The sequence below is a fragment of the Xyrauchen texanus genome, chromosome 3 (genome assembly GCF_025860055.1).
Source record: "Xyrauchen texanus isolate HMW12.3.18 chromosome 3, RBS_HiC_50CHRs, whole genome shotgun sequence".
Taxonomy (NCBI): domain Eukaryota; kingdom Metazoa; phylum Chordata; class Actinopteri; order Cypriniformes; family Catostomidae; genus Xyrauchen; species Xyrauchen texanus.
This window is the reverse complement of record NC_068278.1, coordinates 25248054-25275849: the sequence shown is the minus strand read 5'-3', so window position 1 is coordinate 25275849 and position 27796 is coordinate 25248054. Positions and strand designations below refer to the sequence as shown.

Genomic DNA, 27796 nt, shown 5'->3' with positions numbered 1-27796 from the left:
TTTCCCTTCTGAAAGTGGGGATTTAAAAAAAACAAAATACACATTGCTTCTTAAGATTTGGATTTAACCACTGGAGTCCTATGGATTACTTTTATGCTGCTTTTATGTGCTTTTTGGACCTTCAGATTTCTGGCCACCATGCACTTTCATTGAAAGAATCCACTGAGGTGAAATATTCAAAAAAATATTAACACCATTTGTTTTTACAACAGTAGTTGCAGTACTTCTTTAAAAAATATTTTCTTTTTAAAATATTGAAGGTTTTGCATAAATATACAGTATTTTCTCTCCAATAAAATGTTTATCTTCTTTTCTTTCACTCAGATTTGTTTTTATACAGTATATTGTATTAATGGTGTAGCAGCTAAATAAAACAGCATACTATCAAATTTGGACAATTAGCTTATAGTCAGTGCATGTTATAATTTTACATGCTGATAGACTCAATGAGCACTTTATTAAGAACACTGCGGTCCCAATAAGATGTTGTCTTCTGCTGTTGCAGCCCATCAGCCTCAGGGCTCGAAATGTTGTTCATTCTGTGATGCTATTCTGCTACAATTATACAGAGAGATTATATAAATTACTGTAGATTTCGTCAGTTTGAACCAGTCTGGCTATTCTCCATTGACCTCTCTCAACTACAAGGCATTTCTGTCTACATAACTGCTACTCACTGGATTTTTGGCACCATTCTGAGTAAACTCTGTTGTGTGTGAAAATCCCAAGAGATCAGAGGTTACAGAAATACTCAAACCATCCCATCTGGCAGCGTCAATCATACCACGGTCAAAATCACTGAGATCTATGTTTTTCTGATGGTTGATGGGAACATTAACTGAAGCTCCTGATCTGAATCTGCATGATTTTATTCATTGCACTGCTGCCACCTGTCTGGATGATTAGATTATCTCATGAATAAGTAGGTGTCCAGGTATACAGCGCTCAGTGTGTGTATATTTTGACCAAGAACAACACACCAAAATGTGTCTCAAATATCAGCTGGGGTCTATGACCATCGTGACCTTCACAGAAAATGTCAACTGCTCTTCATATGGTTGCTTTGACTTGTTGTACAGCCTGTTCTGTATTAAAATCCATTTTTAAATAAAGTAAAGCAAAACAGCATGTTTCATTATTAAATTATACTAATGCGTTCTAAAAGGGCTTACTGAAATGTATGTAATGTCTTGTGTCAACCATATATTAGAAAAATTACAGTGTATACACAAACCAGTCATTTATCAGTTTACATGTGTTTATCAATTACAATTGCTACTCCATAACATCTACAACAGATTATGTAAACTCTCCTCACCAAACACAAGCACAGTCTCATTTGGTCAAAAACTTTATTCAAAAGGGTGCAAAAAAGGCTTTAGTCATTATTTGTATGGACAGACAGAAAAAAAGATCAGCTTAAATTCAAATAATGTCCATTACTGTCAATAACACATGTTTGTCTTTTGATCAGCAAGAGTTCAAGCTGCCACATTCACAGGGATTATCTGAACTGATGCAGGAAATACTGTTTTTCTAAAGCGCAACCTTCTCAAAACTATGCTATGTTAATTCCAATTTCAAGACCACAGATTCAACAAAGATTAAGACCAGTTTTAGAGTAAAAAAACATAATGTGCTTATCCCACGCCCTCAAAACTGTTCTTCATTAAGGCATTTAGTGAATAGAAACATTTGGTTTTAGGTGTAGTTATTTGATCACCATGATAGAGGTACAGTATTTTGAAAGTAAGAATATATTTTTGCATATTATTCTGGAGTGTCAAGTATTTTATCTCTCTTTATTTTTATTATAAGGAGTCTGAGTGTATATTCTGAATGTTGGTCTTCATTTATGATGTTTCTGAAAGATGGAGATGTACTCCTGAACATCATCAGGGGAACCCATCACCACAGGTACACGCTGATGGATGCTCTCTGGCTGGATGTCCAGGATGTTCATGGTCCCTGTGGTGGCCATTCCTCCAGCCTGCTCCATGATGAAGGCCATGGGGTTGCACTCATAGAGCAATCGGAGCTAAAGAGGGGGAACAGAAACAGTGTTTTACACCAAGCTCAAGTCTCTGACTTGTTATTTATCTTAAAGACACAAACAGGAATTCTCTTCCTCATGCAAATGAAGTAAAGGCTGTCTGAACAACCGAGTGCCATAACTCTACAGGCAGACATTGCCTTTTTATGGATGTGACAATAATGCTGTGTGCTGCTCAGTACATCACTATATAGCAATGCATGCACACAGGTGAATGAAGCATTAAAAGTTTTCTCATTAAGGTATCTGAAATAAATGAACAAAATGGTATTGTGAAATAATTGCCTGCTACAAAGGTTTATAAATAAGTATCTGTAATTCAACGGATCCTTTTTCAGTCTAATTCTTACAGATAAGGGAGAGTAAACAATGCATGACACCTCCCAGGTAATGTGATACCTAACAAAAAAACTGGAACAAAGGTAGTGTTTTTTCTTTCATTCACTCCTAATTTCTTTCAAAAGAATAAAACCAAATCAAAAGGTTTTAGCAAAAACAAAATAGTCATACAAATAATCACATTCATACGGTAATGGCCTGTTTTCATGGACTGCAAAGATCCAGATATTACGCCTATTCAAAATAACACAAATGTATTCTATTTATCTCTGTATATTCTGTAAGTTGCATATAAAATATGAACAATGTGTAAACATGTCAACAATCTAACAATTATACTCCAAGCAGCGTAATAAGATATTGCTAATTTAAAATATAACTTATTCAGGTTGTAGTTATTAGGAAATTATATTAACATGTTTCAACAGTCCATCTATTGCAGTCCATGTAAACATTGTCACTATATGAATATAACGTTTACAAACCTTTCCTTTGGGGCTCTTCACATTTGCTGGGTAAAGGAAGATTCCTCCATAAACAAGAGTTCGATGCACATCTGCCACCATAGATCCTACATAACGGGCTCCATAGGGTGCGCTGCCATCCTAAACATATTTGTAATAGTTACCATACAGTATATCTGTAGTTTAATATATAATATAGATAATAGATACAGTTTTGTTTTGTAAATCTTATTGAAATGGTTGAATTTGAAATGTGTCAGATTGTAACTTTAGCTTATATTATGGTTTAATTTGAAAGGAAAAGGTTTACTAAATACTGAACCTCCGGGAACTTTTTCTTCTGTAGGTACTCTGTGACTGCAGGATCAAAATAAAGGGCATAACCTTCATTCAGACTGTAGATCTTTCCTTTTTTCTTTATCTTCACATCTCGGTCCACTAGAATGAACTCCCCGATGGCCTGACATTTAAAGGAGTAGGTGGCGAATTATAATATTCATTCCTTAAAGATTCAGTTGAAGTCAGACGTTTACATACACGTCAGCCAAATACAATTAAACTCAGTTTTTCACACTTCCTGCCATTTAATCTTAGAAAACATTTCCTTTCTTAGGTCAGTTAGGTTCACTACTTTGTTTTAAGAATATAAAATGTCAGAATAATAGTAGGGAATTATTTATTTCAGCTTTTATTTATTTCGTCAAATTCTCAGTGGGTCAGAAGTTTACATACACTTTGTTAGTATTTGGTAGCATTGCCTTTAAGTTGTTCAACTTGGGTCAAACATTTTGGGTAGCCTTCCACAAACGTCTCACAATAAGTTGCTGGAATTTTGGCCCATTCCTCCAGACAGAACTGGTGTAACGGAGTCAGGTTTGAAGGCATCTTTGCTTGCACATGCTTTTTCAGTCAAAATCAGATTACGGTTAGGGCTTTATGATGACCACTCCAATACTTTGACTTTGTTGTCCTTAAGCCATTTTGCCACAATATTGGAGGTATGCTTGGAGTCATTGTCCATTTGGAAGACCCATTTGAGGCTGAGCTTTAACTTCCTGGCTGATGTCTTGAAAAGTTGCTTCAATATATCCACATAATTTTCCTTCTTCATGATGCCATCTCTTTTGTGAAGTGCACCAGTCCCTCCTGCAGCAAAGCACCCCCACAACATGATGCTGCCACCCTCATGCTTCACAGCTGGGATGGTGTTCAGCTTGCAAGCCTCACTCTTTTTCCTTCAAATATAATTATGGCCAAACCATTCGATTTTTGTTTGATCCGACCAGAGGACATTTCTCCAAAAGTAAGATCTTTGTCCCCATGTGCACTTGCAAACTGTAGTCTGTCTTTTTTATGGTGGTTTTGGAGCAGTGGCATCTTCCTTGCTGAGCAGCCTTTCAGATTATGTCAAAATAGGACTTGTTTTACTGTTGATATAGATACTTGTTTACCTGTTTCCTCCAGCATCTTCACAAGGTCCTTTGCTGTTGTTCTGGGATTGATTTGCACTTTTCGCACCAAACTATGTTCATCTCTAGGAGACAGAATGCATCTCCTTCCTGAGCGGTATGATGCCTGTGTGGTCCCATAGTGTATATACTTGCATACTATTATTTGTAAACATGAATGTGGTTCCTTGAGGCATATGGAAATTGCTCCCAAGGATGAACCAGGCTTTTTTTCTGAGGTGTTGGCTGATTTCTTTAGATTTTCCATGATGTCAAGCAAAGAGACACTGCGTTTGAAGGTAGGCCTTAAAATAAATCCACAGGTACACCTCCAATTCAGCACACTTCCTATGAGAAGCAAATTGGCTAATTGTCTAAAGGCTTTACATAATTTTCTGGAATTGTCCAAGCAGCTTAAAGGCACAGTTAACTTAGTGTATGTAAACTTCGGATCCACTGGAATTGTGATATAGTCAATTAAACGTGAAACAATCTGTCTGTAAACAATTGTTGGAAAAATGACTCATGTCATGCACAAAGTAGATGTCCTATACGACTTGACAATACTATAGTGGTTAAAAAATGAGTTCTCTTACGAGAGGTTCTCTCGTATTGCGTAAGCTAGCTTACGCTACGGGAAAGATTAATCTTTTCTGAGATATTGAAGCCAAAAAATTATCCTTAATTTTGTATCATTTGTCAACGCAGTGCAGCAACTGCAGACCTTGAGCGGGCTAGCTAGCGAGCTCATTGGTTGCTCTGCGGCAACTGCTGCAGCCTATAGACGAACTTGGGCGAACTCGCGTCCAATGAGAGGTGTCCGCGCGCTTACTGCATCAAAGCCCGCCAAAATGGGCGTGGCTAGAGTGCATATAAGCGTAGTTCGTAGGCTGGAACCCTGATTTTCATCTCTTCAGCGAAGCTCTTCACATCTCTGAACTGGAAGCCGCGTCGCCGTTCGAGGGGCATCTAGCAAGCTTGGACAGCGCTCGAAGAAGCCGGCCGTCTCCGCCACCTTCAGCCATCCTGCGAGCTACGCCATCCGGCGACGTATCCTTTTTTAGAGCAAGCTGGTTCTTAACGAACTTCACAAAAGAGTAACGAGCGTCTTTTTTAAGATGCCTCGCACCACTTGCGCTTCATGCCGCGCCCCTCTCAGCGCCGGAGACGCCACATCATCTGCGCTCTCTGCCTGGGACTGGGGCATGCAGAGCTCACCCTCGCTGAAGGCGGATGCGACCTCTGCGAGGAGCTTCCGATGTCGACCCTGCGGGCTCGACTCGAAGCGCTCAGAACCGAAGCCGCCGCGCCGCCTTCCGTTCCGCCGCGCAGGAAAAAGCGCCGCTCCCAAAGGCTGCCAGAACCGGTGATAGAAGCGACTGCCTCGCCGGAGCCTCTCCCTCGAGCATCGCTCTCACCCTCCCCGCCCCCCCGGGATGCGCAGTTGCCGCCCAGCAGCCGCACTGCTGCCATCTCGGAGGACGAGGCGGAGGATAAGGGCTGTTCCATCATGGCTTCGGACAGCGAGGAGCGGTCAGGCTCCCACGCCTCCTCCTCGGCCCAGGAATCCAGCAGGACCCGCGCCGGAGTCGAGGGTGAACTAACTCACACAGGCCGTCGACTGCCTCGGGCTCGAGTAGTCACCGCCCCCTGAGCAGGCTCCCAACAGACTCGACGGCTGCTTTCTTCAGAGCCGTCGCCGCGCAACACCCGTGGCCCGGGCCGCTCCCTTCCTGCCGGAACTCCACACTCAAGGGCTACTCCTCCATCCCCCCGGTCGAGGATTCGGTAGCAGCACACCTATGCCCGCCCTCCGCGAGATGGCGGTCTAAGCCAGTGCTCCCGTCTAAGGCCTGCAGAGCGACTTCCGCCTATGTTGGCTGCGCCTATTCCGCCGCCGGCCAAGCCGCATCTGCTCTGCACTCCATGGCCGTCTTACAGATCCTCCAAGCGGACCTTCTTCGGGAGTGGGATGAGAAAGGCAGGCACCCAGAGGCTGTTACAGATCTAAGAAGCGCGACGGACCTCGCCCTTCGCGCCACCAAAGCTGCAGCCCAAGCTCTAGGGAAGTGCATGGCCTCGCTGACTGTGACCGAGAGACATCTGTGGCTAACGCTAGCCGACACGGGAGAAGCAGAGCGCTCCACGTTCCTCAACGCACCGCTCTCTCCGACCGGTCTCTTCGGCTCCGCGGTGAGTGGCATTGTTGACCGCTTTTCAGAAGTCCAGAAAGCCACCCAAGCCATGAACCTCTTCCTGCCGCGTCGCGCTAGCTCCTCTGCAGGCCGCCCACGTGACCAGCCTACTGCACGAGCCTCTTCACAGCGCCCAGCTCAACAAAGTCAGACTTCTCAGCGTCGACAGGGCGGCCGCCCTCGATCGCGCTCAGACAGCCGCCGCAGACCGCCGCCCCCCCGTGGGCCTCGGTCTAAGGTTGCGCTGAAACCTGAGCAACCGAAGTCCTCCTAGCCTTGTTGAAAAATGACGGCTCAGTCCCGCCGCGGCCGGACCACCGTCAAAGCTTCGCCCCCTGTCAGTCCCCCTCTCTCAGGCTACTACAGTGGTGGATTCAGCAGCCAACAAGCCGGTGATACTGCCCGCTTGCCTGCACTCAAACGCCGTTTTCACGGCGACCCAAAGAAATCTTGTAAAAAGCAAACATGCCTTATGTGTAGAAAATGTGCCCACAATCCAGTGTTCACCCCTACACACAAGCATTACACTTCCCGTGTTCCTATCAGAGCCCACTCACATAAAGCGGACACAGCCCGCTTGAGTGTTAGAGTCAATAAACGCGCCCACGAATCCGTGCGCGCGCCCCTTCTCTGGCCGCTCTGTCACACGACCAGCCTTATGTGTAGAAAATGTGCCCACAATCCAGTGTTCACCTCTACACACAAGCATTACACTTCCCGTGTCCCGATCAGAGCCCACTCACATAAAGCGGACACAACCCGCTCGAGTGTTAGAGTCAATAAACGCGCTCACGAATACGTGCGCGCGCCCATTCTCTGCCCGCTCTGTCACACGGCCAGCAAACACTTCTCTGTATGTAAGTCCCGTGCCCGTGACTATGCTCGCGCATCACTTAACAGATGTGACTCTTTCCCCATTCACCTCAATCGGGAAGTCACTCACAGAACAGCCTGTCCCTGCTGTCTGCGAGCAGTCATGCATAAGCACAGTAAGCGCGCTCACACATTCTGTTCAGCGCGCTGTGTGCGGCAATCAGGGCGATTTGGCCATTCACCCTCTAGCGTTACGCTTCAAAGCGTGGGAAGCTATCCCAGGGATATCCAAATGGGTGTTAAGCACAATAAAACAGGGCTATTTGCTACAGTTCGATCGCCGCCCTCCCCGCTTCAGAGCGCGGCTCGAAACTATTGTGAACACGGAAGCAGCCTGCATGCTTCGTTCAGAAATAGCAAACCTTCTGTGCAAAAGGGCCATAGAGAAAGTGCCGCCTTCGCTGAGCGAGTCAGGGTTTTACAGCCGTTATTTTCTTGTTCCCAAGAAAGACGGCGGCCTCAGACCAATATTAGATCTCAGGGGTTTTAACAAGGTGCTTGCAAAAAGACCGTTCAAAATGCTTACAATCAGGAAACTCCTCGCGCATACGCGCCAGGGGGACTGGTTTATCTCTCTCGATCTGAAAGATGCCTACTTTCAGATTCAGATAAATCCCCGTCACAGGCCATTCTTGAGATTCGCCTTCGACGGCCAGGTTTATCAATACACCGTCCTTCCGTTCGGCCTGTCTTTAGCACCCCGTACTTTCACGAAGTGCATGGATGCGGCGCTCGCACCCCTGCGGAGTCAGGGCTTGCGAATTCTGAACTATTTGGACGACTGGCTGATTATGGCAGTCACATACGGAGCTTCTGTCTCACAGAACAGTTCTCCTCAGCCATCTGAACAGTTTGGGACTTGCAGTCAATTGGACCATGAGCTCACTACAGCCCAGTCAGGCAATTTCCTTCCTTGGAATAGAACTAGACTCCGTGGCAATGACGGCTCGCTTATCTACACAGCGCGCGCGCCGTGTTCAGCGACTAGCCGCGTCCTTTCAGATGAACAGCCTCACGCCTCTGAAAAAATTTCAGAGAGTGCTAGGTTACATGGCCTCAGCCGCAGCAGTACTTCAGCTGGGTTTACTGCGCATGCGCCTGCTTCAGCATTGGCTAAACACCCGCGCGTCTCGCCGGGCTTGGGCCACAGGCCGCCAGCCGATCAAGGTGACTCAGACCTGTATTTCAGCTCTGCAGCCCTGGACAGTGGCCGAATGGTATCAGCGGGGAGTGACGATGGGAGCTGTATCTCGCCGAAAAGTCATCTCGACAGACGCGTCCAACACGGGTTGGGGCGCGGTCTGCGAGGGCTCTCCGGTTTTTGGCCTATGGTCAGTTCAGGAAAAGCTCCTTCACATAAATTGTCTGGAAATGATAGCGGTCGAGTACGCGCTTGTGCGCTTTCTCCCGGTCATTCAGGGTCACCACGTCCTGGTCCGTTCGGACAACAGATCTGTGGTATCCTACCTAAACCGTCAGGGCGGTGTCAGATCCAGGAACCTCTTCCATCTGACGAAATGCATACTGAGTTGGTCCCAGTGCCACCTGTGCTCACTGAGGGCGACGCACGTGCCAGGCCACCTGAACGACGGCCCAGACAGACTGTCCAGAGACAATATTCCTCCAGGGGAATGGTCCCTGCATGCTCAAACAGTCCAGAAGTTATGGCGCATATTCGGCAGAGCAGAGATAGACCTCTTTGCGTCAGAACAGAACTCTCATTGCCCAATATTTTTCTCAAAGCGAGGACGCGCTGGCCCAGGACTGGCCCAACCGCCCGCTTTACGCCTTCCCTCCCGTCTCGCTATTGCCACAGGTAATGCAGAGGATCAGGGAAACGCGTCACTCGGTGCTCCTCATAGCCCCGCGTTGGGAGAATCAGACATGGTTCCCGGAGCTTACGCAGCTGTCACTGACAGCGCCGTGGCCCATCCCAGTGAGAGCAGATCTCCTCTCTCAAGCTCGCGGCACGATCTGGCATCCCCACCCAGAGCGCTGGGCGCTGCACGCGTGGGTGATCAACGACTACCCGTCGCTCTGCCAGAAGGGGTAATAAACACCATCATACACGCTAGAGCCCCTTCCACGAGAAGACTCTATGCGTCAAAATGGTCTGTGTTTTCAAAATAGTGCACCGACAGAGACCTGGACCCACGGACATGTGGGGTGTCGTCGCTGCTCGTGTTTTTACAAGAGCTGCTGGATAAGGGCAGATCCCCATCCACGCTCAAAGTGTATGTGGCGGCCGTCGCGGCGTTCGCTGAACCCCTGCACGGCCAGTCACTGGGAAAAACGAGCTGGTCATCCGCTTCCTCAAGGGAGCTAGAAGGATGAACCCCCGCTCCCCCATCGGTTCCTATCTGGGATCTTTCTATAGTTCTCAAAACTATGAAAGCCCCCTTTCGAACCGCTTCAATCCGTGGATTTGAAATACCTTTCACTCAAAACCGTTTTTCTGACTGCCCTGTCATCAGTCAAACGTGTGGGAGACCTTCACGCGCTGTCTGTCAGCGCTGCGTGTCTTGAGTTTGGACCAAGTGACTCCAAGGTCATTTTAAAGCCTAGACACGGCTATGTTCCCAAGGTGATCGGTACTCCTTTCAGAGCACAGGTCATTTCCCTATCGGCGCTGCCAGCATCCGATAGCGAACGCGACGCCAATCTCCTTTGCCCAGTCAGAGCACTGAGATTGTATACTGCGCGCTCCGCCTCTTTCAGACGCTCTGAGCAGCTTTTCGTTTCGTTCGGAGGGCGCACCAAAGGTCTCGCCGCCTCGAAACAGACACTGTCTAGATGGATAGTGGACGCTATTGCTGCCGCATACGCGTCAAAAGACCTGCCATGCCCGTTGGGCATTAGGGCTCACTCCACTAGAGGCATGGCCTCATCGTGGGCATGGTCCAGCGGGATTTCCATTCACGACATATGTGTGGCAGCGGGCTGGGCTTCCCCTCCACCTTTGTCAGATTTTACAATCTGGAAGTGCCCGCCCTGCAGGCAAAACTACTAGTGGTTTAATACGCTACAGCTCCCCTGGTGAGCTGCACTGATGGGACTCATTCCACACAGACCGGCACCGCCGCTCTGTCGTTCCCTTCCCACTATGTGCTTATGTATTACACACACACTGGCCCGCACTCTTGCCGGCAAAATATTATTTCCCCACTCACAAGGGCTCCCCCGGGTCCCCCCACCCCCGGGGCTAATGCAGTGGATGCTTGGCGCGCACGGCGTTGACAATGGGTTCCCGTAGCTAGCTTACGCAATACGAGAGAACCTCTCGTAAGAGAACGAATCGGTTACCTAACGTAACCTCGGTTCTCTCTAGATGAGGGAACGAGTATTGCGTAGCCGGCCGTGCTCGCGCCACGAGCGACTTTCGCTTCATTCAATGAAAACCAGGGTTCCAGCCTACGAACTACGCTTATATGCACTCTAGCCACGCCCATTTTGGCGGGCTTTGATGCAGTAAGCGCGCGGACGCCTCTCATTGGACGCGAGTTCGCCCAAGTTCATCTATAGGCTGCAGCAGTTGCCGCAGAGCAACCAATGAGCTCGCTAGCTATCCCGCTCAAGGTCTGCAGTTGCTGCACTGCGTTGACAAATGATACAAAATTAAGGATAATTTTTTGGCTTCAATATCTCAGAAAAGATGAATCTTTCCCGTAGCGTAAGCTAGCTTACGCAATACTCGTTCCCTCATCTAGAGAGAACCGAGGTTACGTTAGGTAACCGATTCGTTTTAATGACTTCAACCAACAGTAAGTGTATGTAAACTTCTACTTACTTAGACTTCAACTGTATAAGCTTGGTTAATTACAACTAAATGTCTATGAAACACATTTTTGGCATACTGTTGATTAACACTGAAATCACACATTTTTGATATTTTGTTATTATTGTGTAAGTCGCTCCGAGAGAATTTACTCACTGGATCTAACATGAAGCAGTTCACTCCCTGTCCAGTGGAGAGAACAATCATGGTGGCACTGCCATACAGTGCGTATCCAGCAGCCACTATGTTTCTACCAGGTTGCATGGCATCCTTCTCAGACGGCTCACTGTCTGTGCACTGTGGACAGGGCATTTATTAAAGCATGTTCAATTTATAGGGTAGAACCCAAAGCAGTGGACGGTTATTCAGTATACTCAGTCATACCTTTCTGTAGATGGCAAAGATGGTTCCAATCGAAGCAAGGCAATCAATGTTCGATGAACCATCAAGAGGGTCAAAGCAAACCACGTATTTACCCTTGAACACATACAAGAAACTTTGGTTAATTAAGTATTACTTCAAAGAGAGAAGAGTAAAATAAGGAGCAAACCATAAAACCAGGAATAATTCCAATCAAGTAGTGATAGACTGATATATCAGCCAGGCCAATATATCGGCCAGGGGTGGGTTTCATGTACAACTACGTAACTCACGGCTTCACCAATATCGTATGATGTATTATTGGAGAAATAAACTAGCTAGTGATGACTGCTTCCTGAAACAGCATGTGGCAGGGCCTAATACGGGACCGGGTGTGTAGGATCACGACCCGGCCCCGCCCTCCGCCCTGCCACACAGAACATCCATCGTTCGAACCACGTTTGATTCAACAATATAGCACTGTTGTTAATGACAATACACAGGTAGTGGAGTAATAGCTTCTGAAGATATCAAATTATAATGGCTCACTTACCACTGTTCTTCAAAAAGCTGTTTAATGTGCAGAAGTATGTAATGCTACAGATGACTGTACTACAGTTGTGGGGATTCCCTCAACATCAGACTTTGGCATTCACCCGGCACATTTGAGTACATACCCACTCTTCAAAAACATATAAGAACTTCTTTTATGTGTTAACATAAGCCATGTTCTCCGACAGAAGCCATGTGTGTTAAAGCATTTTCTCATAACAGCCTTTAATCACTTAAACGGCTGCATTTGTGCCAAAGTTTCAGAACGGCATTTTCTGCAAAAACCTGGAATAAGCAGTTTGCGAATGTTCACTGGAATTACAGTTTCAAGAAACACAAAAACATTGAACTATGTTGGCAACGATGGAACTTGAGACCGTAGTTGGCTAACAATGCTTTTGGGACACGCACCTCAGACTGATTAATCTGCCAATATTTGGCCTTTTTTGCGATTATTGCCATCGGCTGATAACAGTGTTCGCTTGGCCGATTAATAGAAGTGTTGACATTCCCTTGTGAATAGATTTGTCAATGGATAGTAAACACTTTCTGTTTTCAAAGTTTTTTCTTTTCAAGTTTATGCAAATTTTATAAAATACATTTTTTATTTTTCACTTTATAAAATCTAATTTGCTGTTGTTAAATTGGATTATGTTTTTTTGTTTTGGCATTTATATGGGGCACCCAGCTATTTTTCAAGTAAAAGTAGTGGTGCAAAGTCATGATGATGCTGCTCTATTATACACGTACTGTTTTCTAACTCCACTCCAACCAGCTCCTTATTCAATCTTTTCTTATCTCTAAACCACACTACTTTAACTCAGGTCTCTCTGGTCAAGCTTTAACATGCATATAAACATTTATCCCTGGCTCATGTTTGATTTTTATTTCATGATACTTTGCACAGGTCTTTCAGCTTCCTTCCTATTATCTGTCAGCAGGCCCATAGCTAATGGGGTTAAAGGCAGAGGAAAGGATTTTAGGTGGCCCACAACAAATCTTAAACTGTATTTTTTAATATCAAAGAGGCCCAGATGAATAAAAAGGCCCAGAATTCCTTGCTACGGCCTTGGCTGCAGAATTTTATTTAAGATAATGTTTCTCGCCAACAATGTAGCTAAATGCCTAACATGTCCTATGTAAGAGTTGCAATCTAACCATATGTCCCTTCCTTGTTGCTGCACACAAGATTTTAACTTTCTGCACAGACACAGAAAGCACTTCAGCAATCAGAAACCTCTACATCTTTGTTTCCAAATGCTGGAACCTCATCTAAACTGTGTAAGAAAAGACGAACCCGACCAAACTCTTCCTCCTTCTTCAGGAAATAGCCTTTTACATACAAGTAATAGTACTTACTCTTCTATCAGGCTCCACAATGATTGCACTGTCATGCTCCTCTGTGACCATAACGCATGAAGTGAAGGAGGATTTAAGCATGTTTATGACAAGGTCATTGGAAAGAATGTCCAGCTTCTTAACCTGGTCACCTGTCACATTAGTGCTTCCAGCAATGCCATACCTGCAGATAGGACCAAAATATAACGGATAGTTCATTAAAATGGCAATTAAAGTTGATTAAACTAAAAGAGCCCATATAATGTAATATATATATATTTGATTAAAACATTTGAAAGTCTGTTTATAATTACTGGTAAAGACCACTCAATAAAGTAAATTTAGTTGTTCAGTTCTGCAGATATTGTCTTGCAGACATTTCAATACCAGCATGTCAACATTTTGTTTCAAAACTATGGCAAATGCACTGAGGTGGTGGGGGAAAGTATATACAAGAAAGATCTAGCTTGAATGAGCAATTCTCTAAGCAAAACATATCAAAATTCGTTGACTTTGTAAGCTTTATTTTATTTATTAATGTTTGTTTTTGTATTAAACCGCAGAAACATTAGTTTACCAACCCAAACCTTTTGGAGTGGAGGTCAATTATGTCTTGTCTTAGGTTTGCATAGGAGTACTTACAGGTGCGCGATACCTGCTTTCCTGACAGCGCTCGAGATTGCTTTTACAGCCGTGCACATCGCATTCAGAAGAGTTGTCAGTTCGCCCGTGCTTTTGGCTTTTCTGCCCTCTTCAAGCAGAAACCTCGTCAAAGTCACTACATTAGTATCGAAAGAACTCCGGTCTGACATGACTGCAGTTGTAAAAATCTTGCTGTTGTATATTAAGTTTAATTCATGCAGCGCATATCGCGGAAACTAAACTATGAACGCGGAAATAGAGCGGGAAAGGGGAGTATGGAGATCTGAACCAATGAAAACGGCACAGCCAGAGGCAAACAGAGGTGTGACTGACTGTGCATGGACGTTTCAACAATGTTTCATTGTGGACACGGGGGTGCGGATAAAAGCCCCTCATGCCTGACTTCAGCCCTATCTCTGCTGTGTCATCATGAACACGAGTTTGACTCAGTTATTATAATATAGAAATACGGGACGCAGTTTCAGTGTATGAGGGGAATTCTGTTTATTATTCACGGATTATTGATTAATACTATTTTCACATTGAGCGAAATGTTTATTATTATTATTATATTTATTTTAACGACATTATCACAATGTAGATTTTTTTTAACTTATGTAAAATTATGTGCTATACTTTTTTTAAACTTAAAATTGAATTCAGTTATTCTATTTTTGCGGGACGCCCGCAAAGCAATGCCTTATATATATATATATATATATATATATATATATATATATATATATATATATATATATATATATATATATATATATATATATATATATATATATAAACTAAAAGCTGCTAGTAACACTCAGGCAACTATTATGACTCAAAAAGACAGTTATAGGGGCACCCATTGTGGCTCGAGAGGCCCCCATATGTAGGCTACTCTCTAAAAGATGTAAACAAACAAATACGCAGGATTTGTGAAATCGCCCGAGTATGAATTTTATGAAAGACTATGTACAAATTACTGTGACAAACGGTGATGTCAGCTAAAGTGGACCACTTTTTGATAAATCGTTTAGAACACCGTTAAAAAGTCTGCACATTTCAAGACTGCTCTTTGTTTGTTTACTGATGTATTTGATTTTAAGTTGAAAATATGTAACAAAAAAAAAACAACTGTTTGAAACCAAGAGCTGTTCAAATGTCAAAATTCCCCCTCTGTATCATCACTGCTGTGTTCAGCTAAAATGGGCTAGTGCATCTGTAGGCTATAGCAAAATCGTCATTGTGAACAATACTCTTTTAATTTATTTAAAATTATTTATTATTTAATTTATAACATTGCAATACCATAATGGCATTACAAAGAAATGTGTTAAACTGTGTGTATTTGGGAAGGATTAGTTGGGACAAATAAGTAAAATATATAACATTAATAAGAATCTAACTTCAAAAGGCAATTTCCAGTACTACAACTCACTCATCTTATTATTACATTCTGTGTGGAGCTCCTTGAAGCTCCAAATGTGTGTGTGTGTGTGTGTGAGAGAGAGTGTGAGCGTGTATTTATCACTTTGTGGGGACCAAATGACCCAATAAGGATAGTAAAACCCGAAATTTTTGACCTTGTGGGGACATTTTGTCGGTCCCCATGAGGAAAACAGCTTATAAATCATACTAAATGATGTTTTTTGAAAATGTAAAAATGCAGAATGTTTTCTGTGAGGGTTAGGTTTAGGGGTAGGGTTAGGTTTAGGGGATAGAATATAAAGTTTGTACAGTATAAAAACCATTATGTCTATGGAAAGTCCCCATAAAACATGGAAACACAACGCGTGTGTGTGTGTGTGTGTGTGTGTGTGTGTGTGTGTGTGTGTGTGTGTGTGTGTGTGTGTGTGTGTGTGTGTGTGAGAGAGAGAGTGTGTGTGTGTGTGTGTGTGTGTGTGTGTGTGTGTGTGTGTGTGTGTGTGTGTGTGTGTGTGTGTGTGTGTGAGAGAGAGAGTGTGTGTGTGCGTGTGTGTGGACACTTATGAGACAGATAGGCCTACTATATTGTTTCACAAAGACTTTTTTGTTTTCAAATCAGTTGCAATAAAATGGGTAGGCCTATGCATGTTTGTGAGAGTGTTTGTTAGGTGTTTGTGTATGTATACACAAACACCTAACAAACACTATATATATATAACATTATAAACAAGACAAATAACACACAAAATACCACATCCATACAATACTAATGTAACACATCTAAACTTGAATTGGATTCTTTCAATATTATTATATTATATTAATGAAAACAGTTGAAATGGCAACAGTTTATATAGTTTGCAGTGATTGTATAATGAATCTTAAATAAACTATGACAACCTTATCTGGACCATTAGACCTGAAGGCCCAGTTTTGGGGAACTGATACAGACAATAATTTAAGCAGTAGGCAGCATCAAGCATCATTACAAACCCCAGAGACCTTATTCAGATTATAGCACCATATAAATCTTTTGACAAGAATGAAAATGAGGCTGTGAGGTAGAAACAATGGCATGCACTGTATAAAGCTTTAAACAGCTCTTAGACCACATTTTGTTTTTGGAAATATGTTGTTTTCTATGTTTTGTCCTTTAAATAACAGTTTAAACAACAATACAACCCCTTAAAGCCTTGTTTTCATCCGTCAAAAATCAAATATGGCGGCACTGTGAATATAGCTTGCATAATAGGCTACAAGCTGTAGTCCTAGATCACATTTTCACTACTCATGTATTTTTGTAGGGTTTTGTTTATTTATTTTGTCAAAAAAATAAATAAATTTAAACTAGCGGAACAAAAATGTAAACAATAACACTACCCATTGAAGGGACAGAATAGGTCTACCCTTCACAGAATCATTTTTCCCCCATCAAAAATCAAATATGGTATTCTGAAAAAGATCTATACTATTTCAACACAATCAGTGCTGCATGAAATTGCAGAAGCACTCCAATGATAAAGATGTGTGCTATTAAACAGTGCAAATCTAGCTGTTTCAGATAGGACTTCCAGATTTAATCAGTTGTTTGTTCGGGACTACCTAAATGAACCACTAGAGGTCAGTAGATTTTTTTTTTCTAAGACTAACCAATCAAATAAATATTAACCAACAATCACCAATCCCCACCGATAATGAGCCAAACCCCCAATTTCAGCACAACTCTGTTCTCATTACAATGTAGGGCTGTTGACTACACTAGTATTTAAAATTCACTTGGTGACAGTCCAAACATTAGAAAGGCATTTAGAACGGAAGTGAGGTTAATAATTGTCTTAAACGTATATCGCATAGCCTTCAATGTCACCATTTCAATGGACCTCTTTGCTGTTTAAGATGGGCGTGCTTTCAAGTTACAGTTTTGAGTGCAAGCAATAAAAAATAAAAAATCACAGACTAGCCATGCAAAATCCATATTCATTGTTGGCCTAACTTCATAAAAAGTCTCCAGCTATAGCATAAATATAAACGATATTTAACTTTAAATCTAAAATAATATAATCATTCAATTAAAACACACAACAATTGGGTGACATTCAGCTGATATGCAGTAAGTGGGGCACCTGTCTTTGTGTACTTTTGTACGTCACGCTTTCACGTCAGGGAACATATAGGCCGAGTTCACATGGCTGAGACACATGGTTATATTTGTACAGTTTTAATTACAATTTTGTTACAGAAGTGTATATTATGATTGTTATCTTTGTATTGTTTGTATGCATAAATAAAAAAAAAAAATAAATAAAAAATTAAAAAAATGGCTGAGACACATGTGGCAGAAGTAGAAAGAGTAGTATGGCGAGTATGCCATTAGAATTGAACTATATTGCGCGCTCAGGCTTGGAGCACCAAATACGTGCCGCTCTTTTGCGCATGAGCACAAAGAGGACACTTCACCGGGAATTTTACAAAGGAAGTTTTGAGACGAGAAGAAGGAGACGTGTAAACACACTTCTTTTGGAGAAAAAAAGGTAATTCATCGTTCCTTTAATAAAACCGCTGGGCGCACGTTTATACTAGACGTTATTATTGCTCAGTTCACCGGTGCGCGTGCGAAACCTGATCCAGCAGCTGTACAACAACAGGTCTGCAAAACACCTTTGCCTTTCTCTTCGATATGTAAGCTTGTAACTTATTTAATTTGGTCTATAACTGAATAAATTCCTCGTGACAGTGCTACAGGAAATATTAAATGCGTCTCCCGTAGTAAGTCGCAGATCACGCGTGCAAACAAACATGGGAATACATGTGGTGGAGGATTTTATGTGCATTGGTCGTGTAACTTGTTTCTTGTCTGTAAGCATGAAAAGATAGATTGCAATATAATTTAGATGTTTAACGGGGTCAAATTTTGTTGTCTAAAGAAGACCTGTAGTTTCTTCAGATTTTGTGTGTTGAGACTACTCCGTGGTCCAAGTTTTTGTAATTCAACTGTATAGATATTTGATAAAAAGCGAGCAAATGTATTTGTGTATTAAGTTGTTCTTCAGCATTCATATTTATTTATTCATTTGTATTTATTTAATTATTTGTTTAACTTTAGATGTTGTCATCTGAATCATTGTTTTAGTTTCTTCTAACAACAAGCACGTCACTATAAAAGTTAAAAGATACTCGAGGCACAATTTGGGTTTCCTCAGTCACTACACCGGTGGAACCTTCTGGAGATCCGCTTGACACCCTTTAAAAGTGTCTCAAATATCCTATTTGTGTATTCAAGGAACTTCAAAATATACTGAGAAACTCAAAGCATTTCTCTTATGATGAGGTGACTGATAATCATTAGATTCTTTACAGTTCTTGCAGAGTATGTTTCTCAGGGATCATAAAGTGTGCTTGGAGGTTCTGCAGAGGGTTCCACAAATGTGATATCTGAGGAACCCTAAATGGTGCCTTGAGTATCTTTTACATTTTACGGTGTAGAAATAAAGCATTCCATATTAACAGCATTGCTGTTCTTGTCCAGCTAACAAAGACATTCTTCAAATGTAGACACCGTGTTGATGTCTCTTGACGGGACGTAATTACGATTATCACCAAATTCAGGAAGTTTCAATGGATTTTCTTGATAATGTCAGTGTAAGCTATTGAGTTTCTACATGTACACTAAAGCAGTTTGGCGGTGATTTGACTCCTTGCACAGCCATGTACACAGAAAAATATTATTTTTGTAAGGCAATATGCAGTTTTCAAAGAATGTTCATTGTTTAATACTTTAAACTTAAGATTTCATAGTATTTGGAGATTTGTTTTTGAAACTTTTCCAATGTCAGGCTTTAATCAAGGACTAAGGGAGAGTTGTAAGTCAAGTTCACTGAACCTTAACTTGAAATCTTGTGCAATGCTGGCATGCTCGAAGAACAAATGGGTGTGATACAATTTAAAACAAAATCTGACCAAAACAAACAAATGTTTGTTTCGGTGGTTCGTAACGGCTTGCCAGCACAAACGTTTAGGAAAACTTCGGACTAGTGGTCAACTGATATGGGTTTTTTAATGGCCGATATCCAGAGAGCAGGGTGGCCAATAGACCGATATTATGATGTATCACACAATTTAATATAGATTTTTTTTTTTAAGAATCTTAAAAAAAAATAAGAGCACAGTTTCTTCTGATTTCTGTTTAGTCATAACATTTTTGTAATTTATTTGCACATGGAAAAAACTGATAATGTATTAGAAGGATATAACATTACACACAGTAGTCCAGCACATTTTCTCGTTAACCATCATATTTTCTAACGAAAATCTAAACTGAACCCATATAGCGCACAGTGAATATTACATTTACTCATTGTGCACGTGAAGCACTTCGTTCATGCGGATTCAGCGCAAGCAGCAAACTTGGCTGGTTGTGACGTCATCACAACAACATTCCGCAGTCAATATGGCCAATTTATTAAATAAAAAAATTATAATTATATGGCCTGACCAGCTTCCAAGAATGTCAAAATCACAGTGACTGACTAGTTATTAATCAACAAACACAGTTAGAATGCTGAAGTAATCTAACTAAAGAGATTCAAATCTGCTTCCACGCTGAAACCGAGAGAGACTGCATTATATTCACAGTTCGCACATATCTTAGATGAGGAAGCTGTCTTCGGTTTTGGATATTACTGGAAAACTGTGTTGGTTCAACTGCTTTGTCTTGTGTATCGGTCCCTCTTATGTCTATTAAATCGTTTGACAGTTGTTTTATTGTTTGTATCTGCATTCAACAATGCCACACAAGCACAATATGGCCTCTGTTTTATACATGTTCCCTCTGTTTTAAAACAGCATATTACATTTGACATTGTGTGACTTGAAGAGTTAAGGGTTAAAGTTCTTTCCTAATTTACAATAATAAAATACAAAGCAATATTTGTTCATTATTCTACTTTGTCTAATTCTCCTGTCATTATGACTGATCTTCGATATCAATCGTGTCTTACTGTGAATTAAGTCAAATTTGCCTCTTGAAAGAAGAATAAATCAAAACCCACATAGGTTTTTAAATCACCATTATTTTACTTGATAAGCTTTATAACATTGTTATGCAAACAGTTTAGCTTGATAACATTGTGCAAACATTATACAGTCATTCTACAATAGTAAAGTAATAGCATGCAACATCTGGACTTCTTGCATAAACATCTGGCCATTTGTATAACGGAACATCTCCTTATGGTTCAACATGCATCTGCTAGCAACAAAGGGTAAGTCCATGTCAAGTGGTCCAATAGGTTGCTTAACCATTTTTAATTTTCCTAATTTTTTTTTGAGTGATTACCTCTATGTATTAATATTGCAAAACCATTGTTTAACCACGATGGCCATCTTTTATTTCATGGCACATGACAAATTTTGGTTATAAAGCTGTTTACGGAAACCTCAATATCTCAGCTCAGGATGGTCCCTGCTCCTTGGAACAAAAACTGATCTCAAGAGCACATTACAAGGTACATATAAAAATTTAGCACATTCTTGTTCCTTAGATTTAGAACTTAAGTCCTAATATAATGCTCAAGATTGCTCAATGTTCAACCTTTAGGGTCAATTTATAATGGGAAGTGTTCAAGTCTCAGTCTTAATTTTTTTAGGGGATACCTAGGTAGCATTCTACTGTGAAAATTTTACAGTTTGAGATTCCACTGGTTACAGAGCTAGGGCTAGTAGAAATCTGGGGAAAGCCTGCTTTATTAATGCATTTTGAGAAATGAATAGATATAATATGTAATCTGTAAACCGTGGAATCTCAAACAAACAGCAGAATTTTAGAGGACTTCTGTTCAAATTTCAGGTTCCTGTCTGGTCCCCTACCAAAGATATTCAACCTGAAAGTGAGTGGAATTTAAAAAACATTGCACAATAACGGCAAAATGTTTATAAACATAAACATTTAAAAAAGAAACATCCTCTCAATTTCAACTGTTTTTGTTTTCAGCAAATTTAACATGTGTAAATATTTGTATGAACATAAAAAGATTCAACAGCTAAGACATAAACTGAACAAGTTTCACAGACATGTGACTAACAGAAATGGAATAATGTCTCCCGGGGGTGGGGGGGGGGGTCAAAAATACAGTAACAGTCAGTATCTGGTGTGGCCAGATACTGTATTAGGTATTGCAGTATATCTTTTTGCCAGTCCTGTCTGGTCCAGTAAAAGTGGGTTTGTGCACATTGACGACATTGTTGCCGGTGATGTCTGGTAAGGACCTTTCTTACAACAGGCGTACAACCCCTCAGTCCAGCCTCTCTCAGCCGATTGTGGACATTTTGAGCACTGATGGAGGGATTGTGCTTGTAACTTGGGCATTTGTTGGTGTTGCCTGTACCTGTACCGCAGGTTTTACACGTGGTATGCCACTGCGAGGATGATCAGCTGTCCTTCCTGTCTCCCTGTAGCGCTGTCTTGGGCGTCTCTCAGTACGGATATTGCAATTTATTGCCCTGGCCACATCTGCAGTCCTCATGCCTCCATGCAGCATGCCTATGGCACGTTCATGCAGATGAGCAGGGACTCTGGGCATCTTCCTTTTGGTGTTTTTCAGAGTTAGTAGAAAGGTCTCTTTAGTGTCCTAAGTTTTTATAACTGTGACCTTAATCATCTGTAACTGTTAGTGCCTTAACAAGCGTTCCACAGGTGCTTGTTCATTAGTTGTTTATGGTTCATTGAACAAGCATGGAAAACCATTGTTTAAACCTTTTACAATAAAGATCTATAAAGTTATGGATTTTTACAAAATAATTCTTAAAATACAGTGTCCTGAAAAAGGGGCATTTCTCTTTTTGCTGAGTGTATATGTACCTTGTAATGTGCTCTTGAGATCAGTTTTTGAGCAAAGAGCTAAAAGGTAATCGCTAAAAATGTTAGCAATTTTTTTTGAAAATTGGCAGTGACCGTCAGCACGCCCTCATCCACATTAATTTTTCGTAATTTTTTTAAATTAAAATTCCGAGGCGTTTGTAGATCAGTGGTTGGATGGACCAATCAGACATCTGCATATTTTCACTTTTCTTGGTGCAATGGGCAAAATGACACGTTTACCTATTTAAATGAATATCAAATGCTAAAACTGCATCAAATTATTGTCCTTAACAGTAATATACTTTAACGTCTGTTGTTGTTTATGCTTGAGGACTTGCTGCCTTACGCCTCGTCTGCCGGCAGGTCATCTGCACCTTCCTGAATCTGGGAGGGGACAGGGGGAGTACTCCCTGTAACATTGCAGTACCGTCCCAAAAAAACCCACTGTAAAATTAAAAAGAGAGGGAAAAGGCCAATGTGGATCCTGGTAGTTGAGTAGGCAAGAACCGGCTTGACAATATAAATGATATTTAAGAACTTAAACCAGAAGACACAAACACACTTATGACAGACAGCTGCCCATAAACGCACGCACTCTGCTGCACCACCGTGTGCAGTCGGCCGTTATCCCTCTCGGAGGCTTGATTAGCCTGATAAGGGGCTGGAAACAAGTGAAACAAGCAATCACTTTATGAGCTCATCTATTTTAATGTCCCTTTAGAAATATGAGGTGCTCCTCTGAATGCCTCCCTCAGCAGCGTGTCTGGTGTCTTAATATTTGCAAACAGCATGTCGTTGCTCTGCTGTTTCAAACTTCTCTTAGCGAAGAATGAAAAATAGCTTATCTATTTTTTTTTTGAGGCATTCATTCTTCCAGGTTGGCAACAATGCCATGCCTTCTCATATACGGTGTCTGTTTGAGACCCTCACAAAGACATTATTATGTTCTTGTGTAAAGAATTGTCTGCAACCTACAAAATATTACCAACATCAGAAATGAAACCTCTGAAACAAGGGAGTCCTTTACCATTTTAAATGTCATTTCTTGGATGCAGTCAGCCACCATTTCAACCGCAGACAAATTTTAATTCTTCATTGGCAGATTCCTCTCCTATTCTAGTTGCACTTCTGGAAAAAAGTATGTGACCAAAGCCTTGGAACATATTCATCTTGAGATAGTAGACTTTGTTAGGGGGTAATACAGAGTAAAATTGGCACATCCACAGGCTGTCGACAGTGTGAGTTTCTGGTCTGAGACGGTGAATGGAAGAAGGCTTTATGGTGCAGAGACATCTTTTGGATGTAGTCCCAGTAGATAACAGTTTCAAGATGAAAGTGCTCGAAAGTCCTTTCAACAATGACATAATAAAAGACTATTAAAGAATGTGAGATCCCTGTCTGCTTTTATTTTAAAAGTGAAATGGCAGGAACTTTTCTTTGACACAAATTAGCCGGACTGCATTTCATGAACATGCTAACGGAGTATATGCTATTTTGCTGGTTGCTATGCACCAATTTGAAAACAACTGGATTGTTCTGTATGGCTTATTAACTATTTATCCTGTTATTTGTGTTTAGTAGCAGCATGCATTTGTTAGCAACAACACTGCATCTCTTTTTAACAACTTGCTAATAACTTTTTAGAAATTCAGAAAAAATAGTGTTGAAAGTTTAAGGCTGATTCTCTCAAAGCCCACAGTTGATGTTAACCTTTACCAGACTAGAAACATAGATGTGTATGTTCAGGCTTATGTGAACATCTGGCAGAAGCCATTCAATTTGCACCTTCCTGAGAATGCTTTGCACATGGTGATCAAAGCTCAGTCCATAGTGAAGGGAACAGTCACCTACATCTTTTTCTCCAGCTGTAAAAGCCACACTGCTGCTGCTGTTTATACAGATGAAATTACGTTGCTGCTTGGTTAGAACTGTTTACAAATCTAATCTGCACCTTTTACTATCCATTGTTCAAAGCCTGCACCAACCATTTCCAGCATAGAGAATCTCTCACTGAATTATGGATGGGCTACCATTACCTTTAAGGCTGGCTTCTAAATCAATCTTTCTGTAAGAGTTGAGGTTTTTGAAAAGTAGTGTTTTGTGTTCCACTAGAGGTTTTTGAAAAATAAAGGCAATGCTTTCCATAAAGTGTTGCCTTTAGCATCCCAGAAAGGGTTTCAAATAGTGGCATTCAATTGGGAATTGGAATGTGATCTTTAGTCACTCAAGGAAGTTAAATTTCAATGCCATTAAGTTAAGCTTTACATTTAGTACTTTGGGTGTTAATGGCTGTGTGTAAGTATGGACAAGTATGACTGCATGAGCTTTCTCACTCAAGGAAGTAATCAGTGCAGACGCTCAATTATATGCGTACCACACTCCATTGGAAAAACCACACACCTTTTTGTTGCATCAAACCTGTGTAACAATATTTGCTTTTTTTGGTTGATGGTCACTAAATTACCAGTGTTGGGCCATAACTTAATTGCCTTTTGAAATGTTGTCATTTTCTTTGATATGCAGAATGAACAGATTTAATGACATCCTGCAATCTGGAACCCAGTCCATATAAATTTATTAAAAAGGACACCAGCTCATTTGAAAGTTGTTCTGTTTAGTTAGAAGCATAGGGGAGCAGAGGGGACCAGGATCAGGTTTTCTACATTACAGAAAAGTATTGGGTAGGTAATGGCACTTTTTCCAAGTCATTGTCCTAAGACTTTTGTCCAACATTTTGTTTTTCATGAGTTTTGGATTGATTCATAATAGGAGGTAGAGAACTGTAAAAAAAAAAAAAAAAAAAAAAAACATTAACCATCTACAGAGTTATCTACGTGTAAAGGTCTTGTCAGGGACATCTGTTGAAATGAAGATCTAGGCTTAAATTGTTGATGAGCAAAGTTGTTGGTACAAAAATGCTATAAATGGCTATAAAACTTTCCAGTACTCAAGACTGTCATTTAAGGGTTAAACATCTGCCCCATCGAGTCACATAACACAACATGACGTTGATTTCCGTAAAGCGCTTCTAGGGGTGCAGAGCCAACACATGTTTTTTTTTTTTTTTATTGAAACCTGTTTGGGTTTAAAGACTAGCATCTCTTAAAGCGTTTCGTTTGATATGCCTCTTTAAAAAATCATTAATTTTTCGCAAGTCAACACGCTGATAAACATGATGTCCACATACACGTCTTGGGACATTATTCCCTCAAAATTAGAAAAAAAACCATTTGTTTTGAGTGGGTTATTATGCTTTATTTTAATATACATTTTTTTTTATTACTGTACAATATAGTTCTATTCATTAAGAGAAATTCATTCCTATATTCACTGTGCACAATGTGAATACATGGGTTCAGCGAAAAGCTGAAAAAGTTTGCTTTCAGAGGCTTTATATGGAGTGAAGCTGAAAATAAGGTGCATTCGATCTGTTCAGTGAACAATGCAGACAGACAGCACACTGGAGGTGAAGTCATTTAGGGAGAATCCTATAGCTCTCTATTCTGCTAAGTGCATTCAATTGAAACTTCCTATCAAAAGTTACATTTCAGGCTGCAGATAATGTTTGGACCACTCAATTTGTTTGGCAGACATGGGACAATGGTAATCAGTTCATAGATTCAGAATTTATCATGTTAAATTTATTTTAACATGGTTTGCAGTGATTGGTTGATGCTGGCCATTACTTGTATGCTAATTTCTGATGTAATGTCTGCAACGTCTCAAAAACATGAATAACCAAAACTCCTGGAAACATAATAAACAATTTGATAAAAAAGTGACTTTCTGTAGCTTGGTTTTATTTAAAATTTGAAAACTTAGTCCCGCTGTCCACATACTGTAGGTGGACGTCAATGTTTAGGAAAACTATTTGCTTTAGAATTTTTGTTGTTTTGTTTATTAGGTGTTACTAGTTACAAATCAAAACGGGAACTGGGAAATGCACACAGCACACATCGTGCTCTGATTTCAGGAGGTTAAACTACGTAAGCTGAAGAAATGTCCCCAGTTGAGTCAAATTGTATTTTAAGCCAGACTGAGCCACAGTACAGAGCATTTACAGATTTTTCCCCCACACTGAGAATAATACATTGAAACTACATAGACAAAGGGGCCACATCAGTTGAATTTGAAATGTTGCCAGATTTTTCCTTCAGAGGAGTTTTGAAAGCATGTTACTCCAAGAGAGAGCTCCCTGTTTTTGGTCTTCTGTATGTTTCTCCTACAGCACTGTGTGCTTTGTGAATTTGAACCTGTGCCATCAAATCCACACTAGAAAGACTGACCCCTGGGAACATTATCATTCTCTAATTGATTGTTTTGATAGATCTTCGAGATGGAGCTCATGTAGACAAGAGTGGGTGAGCTAGGAAGATATGGGGAGCAGAGAGCCCAGTCATTAATTACCATTAGACTTTCTCTAACAGGATTCCTGTCTCTCACTGAAGGGCTGATTGAAGTGAGGAAAAGATAATCAGAGTAAAGCCTCCCCACTGATCTCCCCTTCACTGGTTTCTAAAGTTCAGCACTGAATGGAATGCAGTGAAGTGTAGAGTTGCTGAATACTGAGTTGAAGATTTTGGGCAGGAACAGGCAGGTTTAAGAAAAGTAGGTCTCTCCTGAGAAAAGGCAAATGCCACCTAGTCCTGGGTGTAATAAAAACAGACAATGGTATGTGGGAGATGTTCAGTTGAGTGCTGTGCTTGTATGCCAGAATGCTTTCCTAGAAAACAACTGATTGAGATATTTTTGAAACTATAAAAATAGTCACAATATATTTGTCTGTTGATAAGAACAGACATTGGCTTGTAGGACAGTTCTCTGGTCTTTTTAAAGTCTAGCAAGCATCTTTCAAAGACAATTGGTTACAAAGACTAGGTAGCCATAATTTAGGGAATGTGTAGCCGTTACAATACAATGTATACAGTATATCATCTCACGGTTGACTCTTGCAAACTTGATTGGTTACAAAGTCCAGGTAGCCATTATTTTGGCAATGCATAAACTTTATGTACACTCTAATCTATATATCTTCCCACAGTTGTCCCCTAAACACTTAATTGGTTACAAAGACCAGGAATAGCCCTTATTTAGTATAAATGGTGTATACTATACATGTACACTCATTCATATAATATCACACATCCATTGCTTTGTGTTGTGGGAAGCTGAGTACCTACAGGGAACTTAGTTGACTGGCCACCTCAGGTCTCCTCAGATTTCAGCTGAAGGCATCTATTGCTGTCTGTCCAACTGCTTGGGTTACCCCGTCGACACAGTTTACCCATCTAGATGCTACCCCTGTCTTGAGGGGTCCAGTGTTTACAGACAGGCCAGGCAGCATGTAGGCAATAAAACTATTTTAAGGCTGGATTTGTTGTGGAGGATTAATCTAAAATATACAAGAACAGGTGGTGGTGTTACACAATTCCAAGAATGACCCATCGCTAAGCCCTGCCTTGATGCCTTAAAAGCGTTT

At 41.2% G+C, this 27796-nt stretch overlaps 2 protein-coding genes across 2 annotated transcripts in view; one reads left to right on the top strand and one right to left on the bottom strand.

The window, feature by feature from the left end:
- Positions 1 to 1318: 1318 nt before the first annotated feature.
- Positions 1319 to 14304, bottom strand: fbp1a (fructose-1,6-bisphosphatase 1a). Its single transcript, XM_052111176.1, has 7 exons — positions 14040 to 14304; positions 13419 to 13581; positions 11532 to 11624; positions 11304 to 11444; positions 3179 to 3316; positions 2878 to 2997; positions 1319 to 2038 (listed from the first exon to the last, which is right to left on the bottom strand). Exons 1-7 carry the CDS (start codon positions 14207 to 14209, stop codon positions 1850 to 1852), a joined length of 1014 nt encoding a protein of 337 aa, XP_051967136.1. The 5' UTR covers positions 14210 to 14304; the 3' UTR covers positions 1319 to 1849.
- A 3581-nt stretch (positions 14305 to 17885) lies between these two features.
- LOC127632497 (KN motif and ankyrin repeat domain-containing protein 1-like) overlaps positions 17886 to 27796 on the top strand; it is an 88271-nt gene continuing 78360 nt past the window's right edge. The window contains exon 1 of the mRNA XM_052111110.1: positions 17886 to 17992. The gene's annotated coding sequence lies outside the window, so the exon portion shown is untranslated. The remainder of the gene's footprint in view (positions 17993 to 27796) is intronic.

Excerpts from the sequence above, each read along its gene's own strand:
- fbp1a (XM_052111176.1), bottom strand. The coding sequence starts at position 14,209 with ATGTCAGACCGGAGTTCTTTCGATACTAATGTAGTGACTTTGACGAGG. Across the intron at positions 13,582-14,039 it reads AAAGCAGGTATCGCGCACCT|GTATGGCATTGCTGGAAGCA; the intron begins GTAAGTACTCCT and ends TCCTATCTGCAG. Across the intron at positions 3,317-11,303 it reads ACTGCTTCATGTTAGATCCA|GCCATCGGGGAGTTCATTCT; the intron begins GTGAGTAAATTC and ends TTTAAATGTCAG.